At 39.2% G+C, this 22074-nt stretch overlaps 1 protein-coding gene across 2 annotated transcripts in view; it reads left to right on the forward strand.

The window, feature by feature from the left end:
- ATP8A1 (ATPase, aminophospholipid transporter (APLT), class I, type 8A, member 1) overlaps nucleotides 1-22074 on the forward strand; it is a 278979-nt gene that overhangs the window by 235626 nt on the left and 21279 nt on the right. For both annotated transcript variants that reach the window (XM_011949035.1, XM_011949034.1), the window contains 3 exons: nucleotides 4801-4862; nucleotides 6806-6862; nucleotides 7770-7877. In XM_011949035.1, coding sequence (XP_011804425.1) covers nucleotides 4801-4862; nucleotides 6806-6862; nucleotides 7770-7877 — 227 coding nt within the window. The remainder of the gene's footprint in view (nucleotides 1-4800; nucleotides 4863-6805; nucleotides 6863-7769; nucleotides 7878-22074) is intronic.

Raw genomic sequence — 22074 nt, forward strand, 5'->3', positions numbered from 1 at the left:
ATTCTTAAGCTGGTGCTGCTCTGTCTTGGAGCTGACTTTGCCTTGAGATCCTGGGGAAGACACCAACCATTCAGTGTGCCTGCTTCAATACTACGGTAATCAAAAACACAACACACAGTATACCCGAGGAATTGTCAGTCCTTTATAAATACAGGCCATACCTACTGTCTATCAGTTAATGGTTGCCAACAGAAGAGAGTGCTGCCTGCTGCTGCCCACTGTTGATCTCCTCTCCATAGGTAGCCAGAGTGATCCCTGCAAAACATGAATCGGGCCATGTGCCTCCCTCCTCAGAAGTCCATAAAGATTTAGCATACTTAGAACAAAATTCTCCACCTCCAAATTGTTCCCCATTCTTAACAGATATTTGAATTGACTCTCTCCCCGCCCATGCCTCAGGTCTGTGCTCAAGAAGCCTTCCCAGATCATCCTGTCCAAAAGAGCAACCACCACCTGCCCCCACTGCTCCTAGGCTCTATTCCCTTGTCAGTCTGTATGTCTTCATGGTACTTGTCAATCAAGTTTTGATATGTTTGTTTCTTTTATATGGTCTTTCTCCTCTTTTAGAATTGAAATTTCAGAAGGGCAGGTAATTAGTAGTTTCATTGCATTCACAGTGCTTAGAACAGTGCGTAGCTTGTAGTAGGCACTCAGCAAATTGTGAATGAATTACCAAGAGCGTGTGGCATAAGCAAGGTGAGTATTGCAAAGAAGCCAGTGGTTTCATATTCTAGCTAGGATTTTAATATCCTTTATTGATTGCTCAGTAAATTACAACAGTAAATACTTTTCAGTGTCTAGGCCATGGAATGAGCATGGTAAGAATATTTAATTAAAGTGTAGAATATTAACCCAGGAGGCCAGGAAAATTACAGTGAGTTAGTTTGCTTGCTTGTTTGTTTGGCTTTGACATATAATTCACATACCATAAAAGTTATCTTATTTAAAGTGTACAATTCAGTGGTTTTTTAGTATATTCACAGAATTATGCAGATGTCACCACTATCTAATGCCAGACATTCGTATCATCCAGTAGAGAAACGCCATATCCATTGGCAATCACTCCCTGTTTCTCCACACCTTCCCTACCAGACCCTGGCAACTACTTATATATTTATATTTATTTTGTCTCTGTGGATTTACCTATTCTAGACATTTTATATAAATGGAATCATTATGGGACCATGGTTCATCCATGTTGCAACTGGAATCAGTACTTCCTTTTTATGGCTGAATAATATTCCATGGTATAGATATACCACATTTTTTAATCTATCATCAATTGATGGACCTTCAGATTGTTTCCACCTTTTGGAGCAACAGGATATGGAGGTCCAGGGTACAATTCAAGACACCCTGACCTCAGACAAGCTCTCCAAGTAAAATTTATTTTCAAAACGCAAAATCGATATAGGTTTGAAAGACAAGGCATGCCCATCTATGAAACTGCTATTTCAACCTTCTAAATTAGAAGAAAAGAAATTGAATATCAAAAGTCACTTAAACCAGATAGCATCTGAAACACCTTAGCAATGACAGGATTTGAAAGGAATTCCCAAGTGACTTCATCTTCCAGAGAAGCAGTTCCTAGATCCATCATTATGTTTCTCTGGAAAGCCACACAGCTATCCAGCTTCAGTCAAGGCAGTTCACGGGAGTGCTGCTTATCGAGACCAAAACTAGCCAAGCCTAGGGAACACTTGCTTTCTCTTCTTAAGGGGTGAATCGACATTTAGCATAAACTACTTTATGGTTTTTATGTTGAGGGGTTTGTAGTTGTTGTTTTGTCTTGTTTTCATTTTTAAATAAGGAGTATTTTTAGGGAGGGAGGGTTCTTTTGTTTTTTGGTTTCTGAAAGGATGGGGATACTGAAGAACTTCACACATGCTATGTAATATATAGCTACATATTCATTTATTCCTTTGCCTCAGCAGTTCTGAAAGAGTAGTCTGTAGACCCTGGGAATATCCAGGACCTTTTGTCATCCACAAACAGTGGTACCACTGTGCTGTTCTTCACGGTCATGCACTAGGTTTCATTTAAGAATGCGCATGAAGACACCATAAAACTAACGCTTTTTTTAAAACTTGAACCATCTTAATAATATTCTGTATTTGACAAAATGGGAAGTATTAACATACATATAAAGCACTTCTGCATACCAAAGTGCAGTGATTGTCTCAAGGAATGGTGCCTTCTGGATTGAACCAGAGGCTGCAGAATCATGCATGGGTAAAAGATCCATTCAAAGTGCAAAGTAGGCTGGGCACAGTGGCTCACGCCTGTAATCCCAGCACTTTGAAAGCCCAAGGCGGGTGGATCACATGAGGTCAGGAGTTCAAGACCAGCCTGGCCAACATGGCGAAACTCCGTCTCTACTAAGAGTACAAAAATTAGCCAAGTGTGGTAGCGCACGCCTGTAGTCCCAACTACTCAGGAGGCTGAGGCAGGAAAATAGCTTGAACCCAGGAGGTAGAGGTTGCAGTGAGCCGAGATCATGCCACTGCACTCCAGCCTGGGCGACAGAGCAAGACTGTCTCAAAAAAAAAAAAAAAAGAAAAAGAAAAAAGGTAAAGTACAAAGTAGACTGATGGATTTTAATGCAATAAAGTACAGAAAGTTCGTTGATATAGTTTCAGATTGATATAGTTTCAAATTCCACACTGGTAACCAACCTTTAAGAAACTGCCTCTCCCACTTTGAGAAACTACTTGTTGGCCAGGCACAGTAGGTCACGCCTGTAGTCCCAGCACTTTGGGAGTGCGAGGCGGGTGGATCACTTGAGGTCAGGAGTTCAAGACAAGCCTGGCCAATATGGTGAAACCCTGTCTCTACTAAAAATACAAAAATTAGCTGGGCATGGTGATGTGCGCCTGTAACCCCAGCTACTTGGGAGGCTGAGGCAGGAGAATTGCTTGAACCCGGGAGGCAGAGGTTACAGTGAGTTGAGGTCACATCACTGCACTCCAGCCTGGGTGACAGAGTGAGACTCCATCTCAAAACAAAAGAAAAGAAAGAGGGAGGGAGGGAGGCTACTTGTTGAGTTTTGATGTGGTATCAAAGACTATCTATCCACAATTATTGGAAAAGATTACTAAAACACTCTTCCCCTTTGTAACTCCATATCACTGTGCAGCTGGATTTCCCATTTATATTTCACCCAAAACAACGTGAGAATCCAGCTGCTTTCTGTTAAGCCAGAAATAAGAGATTGTGAAAACCCAAACAATACCAGTTTTCTCAATTATTTGTTTGTTTGCTTTGGAAAATAGTTACTTTTCAGAAAACCTGTCATTTATATTGCCATGTATTAGGTTTTATTTTTATGATCAATGAATACATAATTTTAAATTTTCTGTTTCAATTTCTAATTTGGTAAATATTGATAGACATAAACCACATAAAAACTTTTTGAGACCCTCAATAATTTTTTAGTGTAAAGGGATCCGTAGACCAGGAAGTATGAGAATGAGTGATTTACCCAAATTATTCAAATGCTAAACATACCTTGCACCTGATACTGCTTGGTGCTTTACATACAGAACTTCATTGTCACTTCAAAACCCCTTCAGGGTAAATAGCTTCACTCTTTTTAGCTAAACCGAGTTCCGAGTTCCGTAGGGATTGATTGTAAATAACCCAAAATGACACAACTGTTAATAGTAATAGAACTACGCTTCAGTGTCTCCAAAGCTCGCTAGTACCACTCTCTGTGTTTCATCCCGTACTTTATTCTAATATATTTTGCCCGTATATATTTGACTCTGAATAAACGTTGACTATGTGCATACATCATTGTATTACACATATCATGGATTTTAAATTTTTCAGTGGTATCAATGATTTAATTATTCAGCTCTTTCTTATTTTCACTTGATTTTATCAGTACTAGAAATTTTTGTGCATCAGCCACCACTTCCTTCATCTAAAGCCACATTTGAAGGCAGCCAGGTACGGTGGCTCACTCTTGTAATCCCAGCACTTTGGGAGGCCAAAGCCAGCAAACCACTTGAGGCTAGGAGTTCGAGACCAGCCTGGTCAACATGGTGAAACCCCATCTCTACTAAAAATACAAAAATTAGCTGGGCATGGGGGTGCACACCTATAATCCCAGCTATTCCAGAGGCTGAGACATGATAATTACTTGAACCTGGGAGCAGAGGTTGCAGTGAGCCAAGATCACATCACTGCACTCCAACCTGGGTGACAGAGTAAGACTGTCTAAAAAAAATAAATAAATAGAAATAAAGCCACGTTTGTTAGTCATTACTAGAATAACAAAATACTTCAAAATATGCCCCTGCACTCAGCCAGACTCTCAAAGAGCCACATGCCTGAAACCACACTGGTGTTCCTTGGCCCTCTGTGAGTTGCTTTTCTGAATCCCTTGTGGCCCAATGCCAACAACTTCATTGAGAGATAGCAAGAAGATTCCCTATGACTCTCATCCATATTGGTAGCAGAGTTCTTTATTACAATCCAGAATGCCCTTTCCTGCTTTGTTTGAACAATTTGATTTTTTTTTTTTAATCTTGTGGACTCTGAAAATTCGTTAACAAGTCAGGTTTCCATCTTCAATGTTGGCTTTTGTGGCCTATCTTTACAGCAGCTTTGTTAACACTCTTTCTTAGAGTGTTGGGTTTTTTGTTTGTTTGTTTTTTATTAACCTCATTTCTGGCTCCATTGTGTGTCCCTTGATTTCCCTTCCTTCGTTCAAACTTTCTGAATACATTTATCTTTGAAAAGATTCTGAAAGAATCTCATTTTCCTTTCTAATAGGCCTCTCTCCTTTTCATACAGGTACTGCATTTGGAAATGGGAAAACCTCAGATTATCTGCTGCTGGGAAACTTTGTGTACACTGTGAGTGCAGGATGTTGGTCTCTTTTGCATATAAAATCAAAGCCTTTCATCTGCGCTGATTTCATTTTTAAATTTAAAAGTAATACGTGTGTTTCTGGATTTAAGGGTTGTTTATAGTTCCCTTTAAAAGTTAAATAAGACCCAGGGCTTGTAACAGGATCTTATTTCATTTTTATCAAATAACAAAATAACTGAATGATAGGAAATCAATACCATTAAGTAGCAGAAGGATTGAGGTTTTGACAAATCTGGGGGGTCTCCTTTCTCTTGGCATCAACCCACTGAAGTAATAAAGACAAGCAAAAATAAATTTACAGGGGCTGCTGGCTCCTTCTCATACAACATGAATGCGAAAGCAGAGCAGTGGATAGAAATAAATCAGAGTGTATGTCATGGATGTCTCCTGGGGACACTTTACAGTATCCAGGTCTCAGGAGAGTAGTTTTCTTAAATTTATTTCAAACTATATCCCTTTTTTTTTTTTTTTTTTTTTTTCTGAGAGGGCGTGTTGCTCTTGTTGTCCAGGCTGGAGTGCAGTGGCACGACCTCGGCTCACTGCAGCCTCTGCCTCCCAGGTTCGCGTGATTCTCCTGCCTCAGCCTCCTGAGTGGCTGGGATTACAGGCACATACCATCACACCCAGCGGATTTTTGTATTTTTAGTAGAGACAAGGTTTCACCATGTTGGCCAGGCTGGTCTCAAACTCCTGACCTCAGGTGATCTACCCACCTCAGCCTCCCAAAGTGCTGGGATTACAGGCGTGAGCCACCACACCTGGCCTATATCTCTTCTTTTAAAATTTTTGGATCACATAAATTAGTTTTTGCATTTAGTAAGTTTTATTTTAACAAATAACCTAAATCGCCATTAGCTGTCCTGTTGAGAAAGCTCAACTGTTCGTACTGTAACCTGACTTTACAACGCCCCTGGGAAGTGTCTTATCACATGCTGTGTGCAAACCCTTAATGTGCCCTCAAGTAGAACTGGGCACTTCAAGCAGTTATTGATCAAGTGCTAGCAAACATCACTTCCGTCACCACAGCTGTCAGAGGTGCCTAGAGTTTCCTCAACTACTAGCAATATTTAAGATTGTATTATTATAAATAAATAACATATCACGTTAATCACTGTTCTGAGTATTTTAGAGTTTTACTCTCAAAAAAAGAAAAAAAAAATCTCTGTAAGATTGGTAAGCTTTATCAGTCCCAGTTTACAGGTATAGGAGTTGAGACACAGAGAGGTGAAGTAACTTGCTTCGTTCATTAACCACAATAGCCAAGTGATAAGGTCTTGGGCACAGATAGTCAGACTCCATGGCAAGTACACTTCATAATTATGTTATACTGTGGAAAACACAGAGCAATCAATCCAACCCCAGTTTCCTTTTTCAGAATGACTAGCATAAGCCCCAGTGATGGGTGCGTATATCACTGAAAAATGTCTCATATCCTACTCAGCAAGGTTTTAAGTAAAGTTCCAGAGTAAGCATTTAGATTTCTAAATGTATGGTTATTTTATTCATTAAAATTTGTCTTTAAAATTCAGAAAGTTGGACTTTTAGTATGAAAGGGGATTTAAAATAAAGGTAAAGTAAGCTTGAAAACTCAAATTAACCCAGGCATGTGCTATTGCTGTTCATGAATTGTACAAAAAGCAGGAAACACATACAGAGGAGCTCGTGGATGGAGGGTCAGGCCGCGCAGGTGAGGGAGAGGCAAGGAAGCCGGAAGTGCAGTGCTGCCCTGGGCACCTCTGACCTATCACAGTCCCATCGGCTGCCCAGCTAATTCACCTGTCTCTTTGCTGGTTGGATGTACAAAGCAAGTAGCAGTCTCCTAGTCCCATAGTTAGATTCAGAGATATCTGCTCTTTATAAATCTTTCAGTCATTTGATGAACTTTCATGTTTATGAGATAAAATAACATTTTTCCCTTCTGTTTTAGTTTGTGGTGATAACTGTGTGTTTGAAAGCTGGATTGGAGACATCATATTGGACATGGGTAAGAAAATATCTAACCACAACCGAGAAATGTCACATTTACTTGTGCATTATCTCCAGTCTTGGTGGTGGTCTTCGCTCTAACTTGATATGTCCCAGGTTGACATGTCCTAGTCCACAGGTTTTCAGTTGTGGGGTGTCAGGGGTCAGGAAAGGAGAACTGGAGGTTTTAGTTGGGAAATACTGAGTTAAACTTAAACAAGTGCATTACCACAAGACTTCTCAGAGCCTTTAAAGTATTGTCATATATTATGAGTATCCCAGGAAGTTGTGAGACTTTAAACTTACAGACTACAAATCTTTTCTTAGAGGTGTCACTGGACTGGTGGTCTGTAGAAAACCCATTGGAAAGTGATTCTGAAGACTGAAAATATTAATGACAGATTTGTCCTCAGACATTGATAAATACCCAGTCTTGTTCCATTTTAGATAACGTTAGTTTTGCAGTATACCCCCATCCAGTAGAGACCCCAGAAACAAAAAGAAATTAAAGTTTCATGTCCCTGGGAAAGAATGCCACAAGGCATTTGGATTTAACAGTCATCAGCATACATAATAATATTCTCACAAGGGTCTGACATCTTTCGGTGAGAGCATGCAGACCAAGAGTAAGGCAGACTTCCAAATGTTCAGGGCTAAAAAAGGTAAGAGTAAGAGGAGAAAACTACCAAAAAAGCTAGAGGAGGAGCAGTTCTAAATTCCAGTACCACAAACATTGCAACTGTTGTAGAATAGATTAGCACTTAAAGATCCAATTTAAAAACACACACAATTAGGTAGAAACTCCTATAGATAATATTTTTATGGATATAATAAAAAGTTAATAAAGAAATTTGAGAGAGTTTCATTAGTATTTGTGTACTCGGTCTACATAAAACTTTTTTGACTCAGATTTCCTTGCTCTACAGTTCAGCCACATAGCGATATGGGGGAGCATCGCACTCTGGGTGGTGTTTTTTGGAATCTACTCATCTCTGTGGCCTGCCATTCCAATGGCCCCTGATATGTCAGGAGAGGTAATGTGCGCTAATAACTCATGATCCAACAAAACCTTAAAAACTGGTATTTTTTTAGCGAACCTTAATCATTTAGCATAATTTTCCATCTTGTTGGTTTATATTAAAATAGTATTTGACCATTTAAAAGCTGTTTTTAAACTCCACAGTTTTGAGTGATTAATCTTGAGAGAATATTTTGAACTTGAGCATTTTTACTTAAATCTGACTTATCCTTTCATAAACAGCCAGGACAATAAAATATGGTTGTCAGGAGCTTGAATCTCTTTAAGGATATCCATATAGAAGATGCCATTTTAAAATTACACCATAAAGCCACAAATACATTTTGATTAAAGATTTGGGGAAATGGTGAGTTTCTGTCTTGGGACAGTCTATCATTTCTTCTGTTATCTCTTATTCTAGGGAAAAGTCTGCTGTCACTAGATTAAATGCACTTTTTGAGTTGTCCTAATGACATCAGTTTGGTTTTCATTTTGAAAGAATTAGGGCATCTGACATTTCAGCCTTATCATAGTCCATTTTCAATTCTGTCTTTCAGTTTCTTGTTACACGGATAGGAATTGAGTTATTAGGTGTTCATGGGGGAGTGTCAAAAGATCTCCTTTCCTTCTGAAGAGATTCCAGCAGTAGGAGGGTTTATGATTTCAATTGCAGGAAATTTGACATAAAATGTATAAAAGAAAATGTGGAAAACATTTTGGGATTTCCTGTGACCTCACAGTAACTTGCAAATCAAGGTAATGTGAGCTCCATGACAGTACATTGTTTTACCGCAGTCACAGGAACCCTTTCCAGTGGTTTTCATGTATTTGTTGCCTCTAAGTACTGCTTGAGTACCTTTCACTTTTGACAGTCTGGTTTATAGATCATTTTCATGAAATTTTATCTGACAGCATCCTGCTTTTTATAAATTAGCAGAATGCAGACACATTTTTAAAATTTTGTGGTTAAATTTATTAGAGAGAGGCATTATATACTCTTACAGCAAAACCAGACGTATCAAGGAGTATGTACTTCCTTCGACAAAAAGTGAAGGCTTCTTTTGAAACATATATTGTGAAAACTAAAAATTTTACAGCATGTATTCTAAGCAGAACAGGGAGAAAGCTGTGAGCGGGTCTCCTCATTACCTTGGTTTCCGAGTCCTTTTCCTGAAATAAAGCAGTATAACTGAAGGAAAAAAGTATGTGCCTGTGTGTGTATCTGATGATGACATTTGGAAAACTTAATTCTATTCTTTGTTTTTATTTGATGTGCTCTGTCTCATTGGACCTGCTTTTCCCTTAGGTCGATTTTAACTTGATATCTTTTTCATTAGACTTAAGTCTTTGCCTTTCTTTATCTCATTTCTTAATGTTTATTTTATTTTCAAAATGAATAACACAAAAGATTTGAGACCCAGATGGTTTAAGCAAGTATGGCCAATAGGTTTGATGACAAGAACTGAGGTTTTGACCACCTACTTCTAGGACAAGTGTGAAGTTTAACTGGCTTTTTGCCAACCAAATATAATTCTACCCTTGCCTGTAGAATTCCCAGAATTACCCAAATACAAAACTTAATATCGTCTCTTGAGACTCATGGTGATGCTGTGTTTAATTCAAAGTGAAATGAATGTCAGTACTCCATCACATTTCTGTTCACTTCATATACAGAGGGAAGTGCTAACAGAGGTTCTTTTCTTGTTGTTTTATTACTACTGCTACTCTGAATATAGTGTTTAAATAGCTGGTGCTCCACTGAAAATATGAAAATGGATTAATTCAGCTGTAGGGTAAGCTTGACTAGCATGTCCAAAATGTAAGTCTGTTTTCTTTATTCAAGCAAAGGAAGAATACTTTAAATTTATGTAGCACTTTAGCACTCCCAAAGCATTTTGGTGTGGGTATGGATGTGGGTGTGGTGGGATGTGGGTGTGTGTGTGTGTGTGTGTAAATGAGCCTCACAGTAATGCCAATATAAGGATATAGTGAGAATACCACTCAGATTCTCCAGGGTAAATCATCTCCATTTACTGTTTCTTGAGCATTAGGCTAATAAGTCCCAAAAAAATGTCATAGCTGTATTCAATTTTTAAAGTTTTTATTATAGATGTAGAGTCACTAGTTATGTTAGATTACAACTCAGTTAATTTCAACGAGAATGACTACTATTAGGTCTATATTTTTCTAATCTTAAAATTCTTAATCAAGAATATAGCCAAATATATACATGTATATATACATACATATATAAATGTGAAAAATTCATGTATGTGCCAATATTTACATCTGTAGGTATATACATAATTGGCCAACTATCTTAAAGCTTATTCAACTGTTAACTTTCATAGCAATATAGTATTGTAATATATTGTACATTACATATATTATCTATTGCATATAGTAATGTATTATTGTAAGTAATGCCAGCATAAGTTAAATGTTAGCATCTGCTGCCTTGACATGTTTTATGATATCCACGTAATGAAACACGGCCCAGAGCAGCCCTCAGAACTTGAGGCCATTCTGCAGGATTCCTGATGCAGGGTATAGGTAATTTCTGTCAGCACCACTAACAGGGTCATAAGTATCTAATCCAAAGACCATATCCCCAGGATCCCAGTCCTTTCCTGTGTTGATTTGGCAGCAATTCATTCCACACTAAATAATTAACTAATTATGTACATAAGTGTGTTTTGGTTGCCCAAAAGCTTAATAAGGGTCTCCAGGATGGTACCTTGTAGAGGTGGAGCAGACAGAGAATAGCAGCCCTGTGCTGGTTCAGGAGGTATTTTGGAGAGTGAGATACTGTGTGGTTCTAAAGGGGCATTGACTGAATAGAGGAGCTCTATAAAAAGGCAACCAAGATCTGGGAAGAATAATACCAATAATACCTCATGAATATTGAACGCTTACTTTATCCCAGGTAGTTCTGTAAGGAATATATATATATATATATATGTAATATATAATACATGTATATATATATATATATGTAATATATAATACATGTATATATATATATATGTATTTTTTTTTCAATCAACCAATCCAACAGCTATTGAGACTCTTCTGTGTGTTTGACACTACTCTAGGAACTGTGGATTCAGTCCTGAGTGAAACAGACAGAAACCCATGCCCTCCCATAGCTCACTTTTCTAGTGCAAGGGGGCAAACCGTAAATACAATGAATAATGAAATATGTGCATATTTAAGTGTCTAGAGAAAAGTACAGCAGGCAAGGGGAACCAAGAGCCATATTTTCAGTTGTGTTTCCCATAGAGCCTTGTGGCATTTACTCATGGTCAGATTTAAAAAAAAAAAAAAAAAAAAAAAACCCTGGAGGAGCTTGAGAGGGAAGTGTCATGACCTGATTTATATTTTTGCAGTAGGACTCTGACTGTTGTATTGCAAGCCGCTTAGGAGGCTATTCCAATAAAGCAGGAGAGAGATCATGGTGTGTGGGGCAGGAGGGCAGCAGTGGTAAGAAGTGGTTGAATTCTGAATACTGTTTGAGGGGAGAGTCAATAGGATTGATGGACAGGTTGGATGTGAGGAGACAGGAGAATTCGGGGCAGACTCCGTTGTGTTTGCCATGAACATCAGGAGAGAGTGCTTGTCGGTAGCTCACATGATCCTCACACCAAATGGGTTGCCATAATCACCACTTTACAGATGTGGAAATTGAGGCACAGAGAAGTTAGGAACCTTAACTGACATCACTATCTGACTCATAGTGGCAGAGATAAGGTTTCAACTTTGATGTCTGATCCCCAGGTCTGCTACCTTAAACGTTGCCCTGTGCTCCTTCTCTGATAATAGTTGCTAAGAGGAATGTGTGGTGTTTGATCTGGAAATTAGAAGTCTGAAGGGACCCTCAGTCCTCGCAGGTATTTCAGGGATTTGTAAAGGAAAGGAAATCTCTGTATTCTGTTTTCCTGGCAGCACTACCTCCTTCATGTTTCTTCTCTCTGCCTTTTCCTCTGTATAGACATTGCAGCGGTCTTGTTCTTCCTTAGTCCTTCTTCCACATCGGTGCCACAGTAACCGTTTCAGAATGCTTCAGCTCGTTCTCGAGCGACCACTGTGTCTTCATTTCTTTCCTCATTCACTCAGACCTAATGGTGTGGGGACCCTAGTGCCCCATAAATGAGTGTTAAGTGATTGGCAAATAACATTTTTTGCTTGCTTCCGTGTTTTAGACAAACAAATGAGAAACAGTGAAATAGAGGTTATAGAGAAGCAGCTTTCAGCTCACGTAAGTACATCTCTCCAACATCTTGTGATTTCCAACACATGAAGATTTTCAGCAACAGAACAGGATGCTGGTCTCATTTAATTAATCCTTCCCAGGCCAGGCAGATGAGCTCTCAGCCACTGTGATACTTAAGCAGCACTACATTCTATGCCTCTGAGCTTGTCTTCCAACTCCTAAGAGAGTCTCTTGTATGCCTCTCTTTACTGCGTCCACTTCAAAGAACTATCTTAAAAGGGCACCGATATTTTGCTCTAGTTAACAGGATCTCGGGGTACAAATTATACAAATTCAGCACCTTACAGGTAGAGGTCTCATGCTTCTATATTCAGCTTCATGCAGATTCACACACAAATTAGGACTTTATAGTCATTTCCAACGTACATTCTTGCGTCATCTTTGCAGCAAAGGCAGAGCCATTTCTCTCTATGTGTTGAAAGAAAATCCTTGCTCCCTAAGTTGGGGAGGGAAGGGAACCAACATTTATTGTGTACCTACTAAGTTCTCCAGGCACTATGTTTAATGCCATATATTCCTTATTTTCACTAAACTCATGTTCCAAATCTGTGTAGTAAGCAAAGAAATAGCCGATGACCCAGAGAATTTAACCCAGGCCATTCTTTTCAATCCCATTGGTTTCTGCTAACTTTCTGAGGAATTCAGTACCTTCTTTTTGGGGCACATTGCTGTTCCTTACTCTCAGGTGATAACTCTTTTTGTCTTGTAGCCATCCTCCTTGCATTCAATCCATCTGCCATTTCCCCACTTTTCCCAGGGTCCTGAACAATTTCTATAAGCAAGCCTGATATGAAAGTGCTCCTGTCTCTTTAAAAAAGTGCCCAGAGTTATAATTTCCCCTTCTCAACACCCACCTGACTCCCTCAACCCTATTTAGAGAAATTCCATCTCACTTCATGTCCTAGCCTTTTGCCTCTTCTTAACAGCAATATTAGCATAAATAATATCCATTTTGTTAAAAAAATTTTTTTTAACTATTAAATAGAAAACTCAGTCACCCTACATCATCAGAAAATGAATGGTTGCCACTCAGCTATAATAAGGCCCCATTGATGAAGGGCCAGTCACTGTTAGAGGCACTTTTCATGTGGTCACTCGTTTAATGTTCACAGCCACACTGTGAGGTAAATTCTTTTAGACATTTCACAGATGCAAAGTGGCTAAATCACTCTCTGAAGGTCAAACAGCTCCAGAGTGTCTGAACTACGATGTGAACCCAGCCTGATTCTGTCCCCTGATGCACCATGCCCACTCCTGTCTGTTCCTTTTCCATTTCTTCTCTCATCTTTTCTTTCCCCTTCCCTGTGACTTTTCTCCCAGACTTATCAACTATAATTTAATGCCCTTCTAACATCAGTGCCACCCATCGAAGTACTTAGTTCCATCTGTTTGATGAACTGACCAGTCGTCATGTGCATATAATATTTCTATCTTCAGCTGTCCTTAGCTGCCTTTGTCTCTGCCCAGGGGTTCTTTTCAGAGCATCAAATAGCTTTTCCCCTTTTGCTTCCGCTCATTCTGCATGCCTGAAGTGACCGGAAAGCTATTCCTCAAATATCTCAGAGTTTAGTGCAGACTTCAGTTACTGTAGACCCAGCCAAGAGCTGGTTGTTCTCAGTTGGTGGGCAGGGTGTTCCCATTTGGAAAACATTCCTTCCTAGAGTTTTGCACTTTGTTTCCACTATAATAATTCTACATCTCTACCCATGATAATGATTCAAATGATAATGATTAACAAGTGTCCCACAACCATAAATTATTGAAATATTTAACTGTTCAAAAGGAATTATGATATCGGGGGTTAGGGGCAGTGGGGGTAAGGTTGGAAAATGCAACAATAAGAAATCATTTAGGAAAGGAAAAAGAAACTAGTGTGACGAACTTGGCTATGACTTTAAATATGTCGCTGTCTTCCTCTCCTCTCACAAATATGGTTGTGATTTAAGAGGAGAACTTTTTTTCAGACCTGACTTGTATTTTTTCACACCAGTACAACAATTTATGGGGCAAGGTAGGCCCTGGGGAAAAGTACTATGTTATATAAACATATGCTGGCCTGCTTTTCCGACTGGTCTAAATGATGTTACTGGGTATTTTTTGAATTTCTAGGAGAAAATAGTTTACCCAATGATTAATAAACCAGATTAAAAAATAAAAAACAAGCTACAGCAAGGATCATTTCATATCAGGATTAATAACAGAAGCTTAGTATCAGCAAAACTTTTAAATTTATTGTGGCATTGCAGACAGGCACTGTAAAGTCCTCCCAAGCACCATCTGTTTCTGCTCTCCCTGGCCTAAGGGATCTATAAAACTACTGAAGGAAATTGAAGTTAAGGAACGAGCATGTGTTTTACAGAATTTCAGATCTCTTGATTGAGGTTTGTAAAGGCTTTCTGAAAAACAGTAAAAATCTTTGTTGAACGCTTTGGTGTCACCCCTGTAGGAAAGGTATTAATAAACTACATTAGTGATATGATTTTCCTAAATTCTGCTGTTGCCTCTTTTATCCAACATAATAAATTACTTTTCATATGAGGAATTTCCTGGTTAAAATAGTCTTTATTCATCTATCAGCTTTTAATTACCTCCATAGCATGCGATAATTTATTGGTCTTAAGACCAAGCCTTGTAGATGAGCTGGGGCAGTGTTATGATATGATGGAGTTTCATCTGAGATTACTGTGTTTAGCCAAGTAGTCTGGAGGGAACAACCGTACAAAATTCTGTCAGATGTTCTTCAATGAGCCAATGACTGTGAGTCCATCCAGTAAAACCTGCCATTGGTCACGGTCCTCATGCCCCCAACAGTAAACGAAAGAGGCAGACTTCACAGTTCTACAGGCAGCTGGCCAGGAGCTACTTCCAAGCCCATTTTATAAAGAGAAGTATATATGGAAATGCTGAGAGGAAAAGGGAGACATGGGTATGACGAACATAATCGTCAATCAGGACATCTCAACATCTGCATACACTTTACAGTGAGAGCTCTTCTTAGAGCCATTACGAGAACAGGCATTGTGTTTTGTAACCACAGTACCTTTGCCTGCAATATACAGCAAGTGTAGATTGAGCGTCTCCTGTGTGCCAGGGCCTGTGTTAGGCACTGGAGGATGCAAAGATGAATGGAATTGGCCTTGTCCTTAAGGATCCCTTTGTTTAATGGTGGGGCATTGATGTCATAAGCGAGAGAGAGGCCGTAGTGTACCTGTATGCTACAGTGATGAGCAAGGTGTGAAAGCTGAACGAAGCCTGCTCCTGGTATGGTACAGCTTTAACTGTTCAGCCCTAGAGGCCATTCATTGTCACATTCATTCATTCCACAAATATGCGTTGAGGACTTAATTGGTGCCAGGCGCTGTTCCTCGATACCAGGTTAATTGGGCAGGATCCCCATTGCCTAATTGAGGCGGCCAGGGAATGGGAAGGAGAAACAGGCACTAAACCAGTTAACAAATGACTAAATGAAGAATAAGTAAAGATAATTTGACAAAGTGATAAGTGATGGGAGGAACACAGAGCAGATATGATAAGGGACAGGATTATAATGGGTGTTCCAGAAAGGTCTTTCTGAAGTTGGGGCAGTTAAGCTGAAACTCACATGATGCAGGAATACCTGTCATATGAAGAAGATCATTTCACACTTAAGGAACAGCAGGTGCCCATTCTCCAAGGCAGCAACGGGATTTTCCATTCAAAGACAAGGCCCGTGACTGCATCAGAGAGAGCTGGAGAGAGCACTATGAGGTGGGGTCAGCACGGTGGGCAGAAGGCAGACTGCCTCTCTGCCCTACAGGCCCAGCATTCTGGTTTGGGAACCACCACAGCTTTTGTTTGAATGACAGGCCAGAAATACTCATGAAAGAAAGTGTTTCAATAAAGCTCATAACTGGACATAGTTCATAGTTCTTTTTTTTTTTTTTTTGTTCTTGCACTTGTCCCCCAGGCTAGAGTGCAGTGGCGCGATCTTGGCTCACTGCAACCTCCACTTCCTGGGTTCCAGTGATTCTCTTACCTCGGCCTCCTGAGTAGCTGGGATTACAGGCGCCTGCCACCACACCCGGCTAATTTTTGTATTTTTAGTAGAGATAGGTTTTTGCCATGTTGGCCAGGCTGGTCTCGAACTCCTGACCTCAGGTGATCCGCCTGCCTCAGCCTCCCAAAGTGCTGGGATTACAGGTGTGAGCCACCACGCCTGGCCAACTGGACATAATTCTTGCATTCCATCCTATGGTAAGGTAAAGGGATCATCAATGAGTGGTGTTAAGCTGCTTTGTTCAAAGTTATCACTTAAGCTCCCTAGCATGCATCATCCAAAGCAAGTTACTTTATGGCATATTTTTCAATGTTTAAAAAAGTAACTGTGGATTAAACAAGATAGAAACGTATTTCTCTTCCATGTAATAGAAGTCATGTGGGAGACAGGCAGTCCAGGACTGGTATGGAATCTGCACAGTCATCAGAGACTAGGTTCCCTTTAACTTACTGCACTGCCAACCTTAGTGTACTTCCTCATAGTCTAGAATGGCTGCCTGAGCTCTAGCCATTTTACCAACCTTCCAGCTAGCAAGAGAGGGAAGAAGGATTTGCCCTTTCTATTTGAGGCTCCTTCTTAGACATTACCAATACATTTCTACTTAGATCTCATTGTCCAAAAGCTAATCATATAGCCAAAGTAGCTGCAACAAGAGAGTCAGAGGGATGTAACCTTTGAGCTGGAGGAAAATGTGACCAGCCAAGGACAAAAGTAATTGCATCTAAAGAAGATAGAGAAAGGAGATAGACTGGATAGAATGAAGGGCAACTAAAAGTCTCAGCCGTGGAAGTCAGTTTTTCTGTGTAAGCCATGTAACAGCTGTTTTTCTTTAGCTAAGTGCTTTTTGAAGTTTTGAGGTTTTTAAAAATCGTTTTCTACAGTCTTGAAATGCAGGTTATTTTGTTTTACAGACTGACTGATTTGTAATCAAACAACTGATGCTTTATGAGAGGGCTTTTCAAACATTTTCTTAAAAAGCTAAAATGCAGACCCATCACAAAATTATACAAACCTGTAAGAATAATGTAACAAGTAAATATATTAAACATTGAGATAACATACCCTGTCTCATACAACTTACTTAATAACATCATAGCATTTTAAAATTTTGTTTCTCATAATGAAAAAAAAATTTTTACTAATACTGTCCTCATTTTTCTGTTACTTTTAAGTTTTTAAATAGGACAATAATGAAGATTAAAATAAAACAAATTATGTTTTTAATTATCTTCACTATTCTGGGAACTATATTCCTAGAAAATAGTTTCAGAACTGCACATTTTCTAGTGCTCTTGATGCCTTTTTAGAAAGATTCTTTTCTTTTGCATGTTTAGTTCTCAGTGTGAATTGATATATAGTCAAACTTTTTTTTTTTTTTTTTTTTTTTTGGCAAAACTTAACTTCTCATTGTTCCAGGTCCCAACTAGCTCTTCCTCCTTTCCCTCTAAACACCATTTTTCATTTTTTTTTTTTTATGATTACTCTCTTGCCAGAAAACAGAAATACAAAGGTTGTTTCTTGTATCATATGGCTAGATTGAATATTGGTTCTGAGCCCCATGAGATGATCACCCCTTTTTCAGCTCCTCATCACCCCAGAGAAATGTCCAAGGGAAAGAAGCACATAAATGCTGTGAGCTGGTATCTAATTTGCATATTTTCTAAGATCTGTGTGTGTTTGTTTGTTTGTTTGGGATAACCAAAGCCAAGAATTTTCTTTGTCTCTGAGTAATCAAAAGCTGCTGAGAATAATTGTAAGCATATTAGGGTTTATCTGAAACACCCTTCTCTTTAGTTATTTTCTGGGTGTTCTGCCCTGTCTAGTTTCATGGAGAAAGGAATCATCCCATGTAAGAGCCTAATTCAGTTCAATTAAACTGAGATTTATGGAGTGCCTATCTGTCAGGGCCTATACTGGGTTCAGTGGATCAAAAGTTTCAAAAAGAGGCCATTCTGAGGAGTTAGTTTGTCATGGAGTAGTCCCACAGACAATTAGGATGTAAGATGCTAGCTGTTATGATCACAATGCACAAGGACTGACAGAGAAGTGAGCGCTGGACCCCCAAGCTGTTGTTTGGAAAAGTGTCTTGGTACTGCTGTTCCCAAAGCTGTCCAGGAAGGTGGGTGTGAAAAGAGTTTTCCAGGTAGAGAACAGCCCAAGCAAGGAGCAAGTTTGGTGTTACCAAGGCAGAAAATGGTTGGAGCTATAACCAGAAAGTTGAGCAAAGCCAGGTCACGAAAAGTTACCTGAATGTCATTAACATCATTACTGTAAGTCATGGCAGACAACTTGTCATTACAGAATATACAGTATTCCAGAGAGTACCAGAAGCCATTAAAGATTTGAGTCAGTGGAAGTGATAAATGCTATTGATAAATTAGGAAGTCATGAGGATAATTATATTTTGACGTGAATACATATCATATAATTGAAATTTGCAAGAGTTGTTTTCAACTAAAATGAAAGATGGTAAAGTTAGTTCTTAAAGATAAGGCCCAGAACAGAGAATTTGGCATTTGCACTCCTTTGTCTTTAGGCTTTCTCAGAGGGAAGTGTTGAGCCAGACTACCCAAGATGTGCAGCTACTGAAGGATTCAGTGGCACTTCACCTCTTCATGCCAAGGTTCATATGAGCTTAGAATTTGTCTCTGGTTAAAGTACAAGGTAGCAAATTCACCACTTACTGCTGACCCAGAGATACTTGTGTACTACCCAGTTCAACCCCACACCCAACTACCGTAATGAATTCAGACTGGAAGGCTCGGGCCTCTGAGAAAGAGTCCAACAACTTTATGACCTCTGCAGTGTCCCACAGTGGTATTTCACCAGCCTAGAACACAAAGACACTTTCAGAAGTGTTGGCAAGTTCAAATTCTCATGACACTTTTCAGTGTCTGAAAGCAGAGTTGATTTTGATGAGTCTATGTGAAGTTCCCATACATCAGTGGTAGCATTGCCAACAGAGGACTCTAGCATTCTACTGATATATTTCTACCTTGCCATAAAAATATAGATATTGATATTGTGGATTTTAGCTTTCAAGATGCTCTAGAGTATCTTTGCCGTAAAAATATAGATGTTAAAGTTGTGGATTTCTCCAGTTTTTGGGGTATCCTAGAGTAAGTCTGGGGTCTCAGGTTTCATGAATAAGATCTTCCAGTCCACTGAGATTGGGTGGCTGAGAAAAGGAACTGGAGGAGAAAAGAGTCTATTATGGGTAACTGAGATTAGATGAGATGGGGCTGAAATGGGAATACAGCAACACAGAATGCACCTTTTCTGAAGAGATACCTCGCTAATAGAGCATAGACAAAGCATTGTGGTATAGCAAGGAGGAAAGAGCCACAATGTGGTTGGAAAGATCAAGAAAACTTGTATGAAAAGAAACAGTAATTGCAAACTTGAAGCTAAGCATTGAAGACTTTTATTGATGATGACTTCACGAAGAAGATGCTTCCTGAGAAGACCAAAAGGGTTAACTGAGATATAGGAGAAGACAAGAGAAATTAAATGACCTCAGACCACGGCAGATAGGTTTTAAAAAGAGAAATGTGGGAGGTGTATATGTTTCGGGGAATCATGGTACAAATCATCTCTGAAGAGTTATACTACCAGGATGTTTCAGAGGAGTCGGAGCCAGAAAGAACCATTGACTTCTTGGATTTGACAAACTCCTCAGAAATACATGATGGATATGCCACTTTTGGAGTTTTCTCTAACTCATTAACTCCCTTGGAAATGGCCTAAATCTTTAAAGATAAAATAGCCTTTTTACACAAAGGAAAATGAAAGGTTCCATTCACAGCAACAACAAGAAGAAACCTTAGCCAGTTATGTGAATGGTTAGTAGAAAGAAAACTAGAAATTTGACAAAAATGAGAGAAATATTTTAAAAGTTGAATAAATAAACATACCATGTTCTGAATAGAAGGATCATTAAATTGTCAGTTCTTCCCAATTTGTGAGCCATTTGGGGGAACAAAAAAAAAAAATACACCTTCTCCTCTTGATTGTAATCTAGCCTAGAAAAATAATTCTAAATGCAGAGAAAGAGATTAGAGTCTGAAAATAGAGGCATTATTATACTATTTTGAGTGCTTCTCATATCAGTGAAAATTAAAGTTTTTTCCTCTTTAAATTTTATAATAAAAATTTTTCAATAACTTAGTAATATATTAAATCAATAACATATTGCAACCAATATATGTCAAAGCACTATTGTCGTTTCTGGGAATACATCCATGAAAGAAAATCTCTGCCTTTGGGAGGTTATAACCTAGAGAAGAAAAACATACAAACATAAGTCTATTATACAGCAGGCTGAGCTGTGTTAAATGCTCTGGAGGACTTGAGTGCAGGGGAGAGGATGGGGTGGGGTACTGTTTTCAATGGGGTAATCACACAAGGCCTCACTGTACCTGAAGTGTTGTGACCAGGACCTGTGGCTATCTGGAAGAAAATTCCAAATGGAAATAGACAAATGCTGAGAGCCTGAAGACTGCAGAGTGGTGGAAGCTGAATGAGGGAGGGAGTGACTAGTAAAAGCACTATTATTCCTAACAAACTAATGCAGGAACAGAAAATTAAATACCACATGTTCTCACTTGTAAGCGGGAGCTAAATGATGACAACACACACTGGGACTGGGGCCCACCGGAGGGTGGAGCGTGGGAGAAGGGAGAGGATCAGGGAAAATAACTAAGCTCAATACTTGGGTGAGGAAATAATCTGTACATCAAACCCCCATGACACAAGTTTACCTATGTAACCTGCACATGCACTCCTAAAGTTGGGGGGAAAAAGGCCCTAGCGAGCTGGCCTTAAGAGATAGAATAGGGCTGGGGCAGAACACCCAGGGCCATGAGGCAATTGTAAAGACTCTCGATTTTTCTCCAAGTCTCTGGAGGGTTGAGCCAGGGAGTCACGATCTGACTTGTAAAAGGACTACTCTGGGAGCTCTGTTGAGAATAGTATGTGCGGGGAATAGGGAGGAGGCCAGGGGACCCCTAGCAGGCTGTTGTAGCACTCCAGACAGAAGATGATGGGGGCCTAGGCAACCATGGAAGGGTGTGAAGTGGGTAGATTCTGGATTTGGGGTGGGGAGAGGATTTGCTCTAAGAATTTTTTTTTTTTGCTTTAAATGTTTTTATTATGGCAGAACATAATATAATATTTATCATTTTAAGTGTAAATTCAGTGGCTTATTAAGTGTATTCACATTGTTGTGCAACCATTACCACTGTCCATCTCTAGAACTTTTTCATCTTTCTCTACTGAAACCTCATACTTGTTAAACAATCCCCGTTCTCCTTTTCCCCTAACCCCTAGCAGCCACCATTGGGCTTGCTGTTTCTGAATTTGACTATTCCGGGCCCTGCATCTAAGTAGAATCACACATTGGTCCCTTTATGTCTGATTTTTTTTATTTGGCAAAATGTCTTCAGGGTTCATCCATGTTGTAAAGTGGGCCAGAATTTCATGTCTTTGAAAGCTGAATAATATTCCATTGTATGAATATGCCACATTTTCCTCATCCACTCATCTGTTAATGTTGTTTCCAGCCTTTGACTATAGCGAATAGTGCTGCTATGAACATTAGTGTATGGATTTTTTTAAGTCAAGCCAATAATATTTGCCAGTAAATAGAATGTTCAGTTTGAAAGAAAAGGGGAAACAAAGATGACTCGAGTTTTGTGGCCAGAGCAACCAGAAGGATACACTTTGTATTTGTCTACAGGAGGAAGACTGGGATTTTCTATTCTGCTTCTTTTTCTTTAACTTAGCAAAGTGTTCATACTGTGTAGTTAATTAAAATCTTTGTTAATGCTGGTACTTCCTTCTCTTCCTGCCCATTCTACAGCTCTTCCTTATCTCCCCACAACCGCAAAAAAAAAAAAAAAAAAA

The sequence above is a fragment of the Colobus angolensis genome, unplaced genomic scaffold (genome assembly GCF_000951035.1).
Source record: "Colobus angolensis palliatus isolate OR3802 unplaced genomic scaffold, Cang.pa_1.0 Scaffold29, whole genome shotgun sequence".
Taxonomy (NCBI): Eukaryota; Metazoa; Chordata; class Mammalia; order Primates; family Cercopithecidae; genus Colobus; species Colobus angolensis.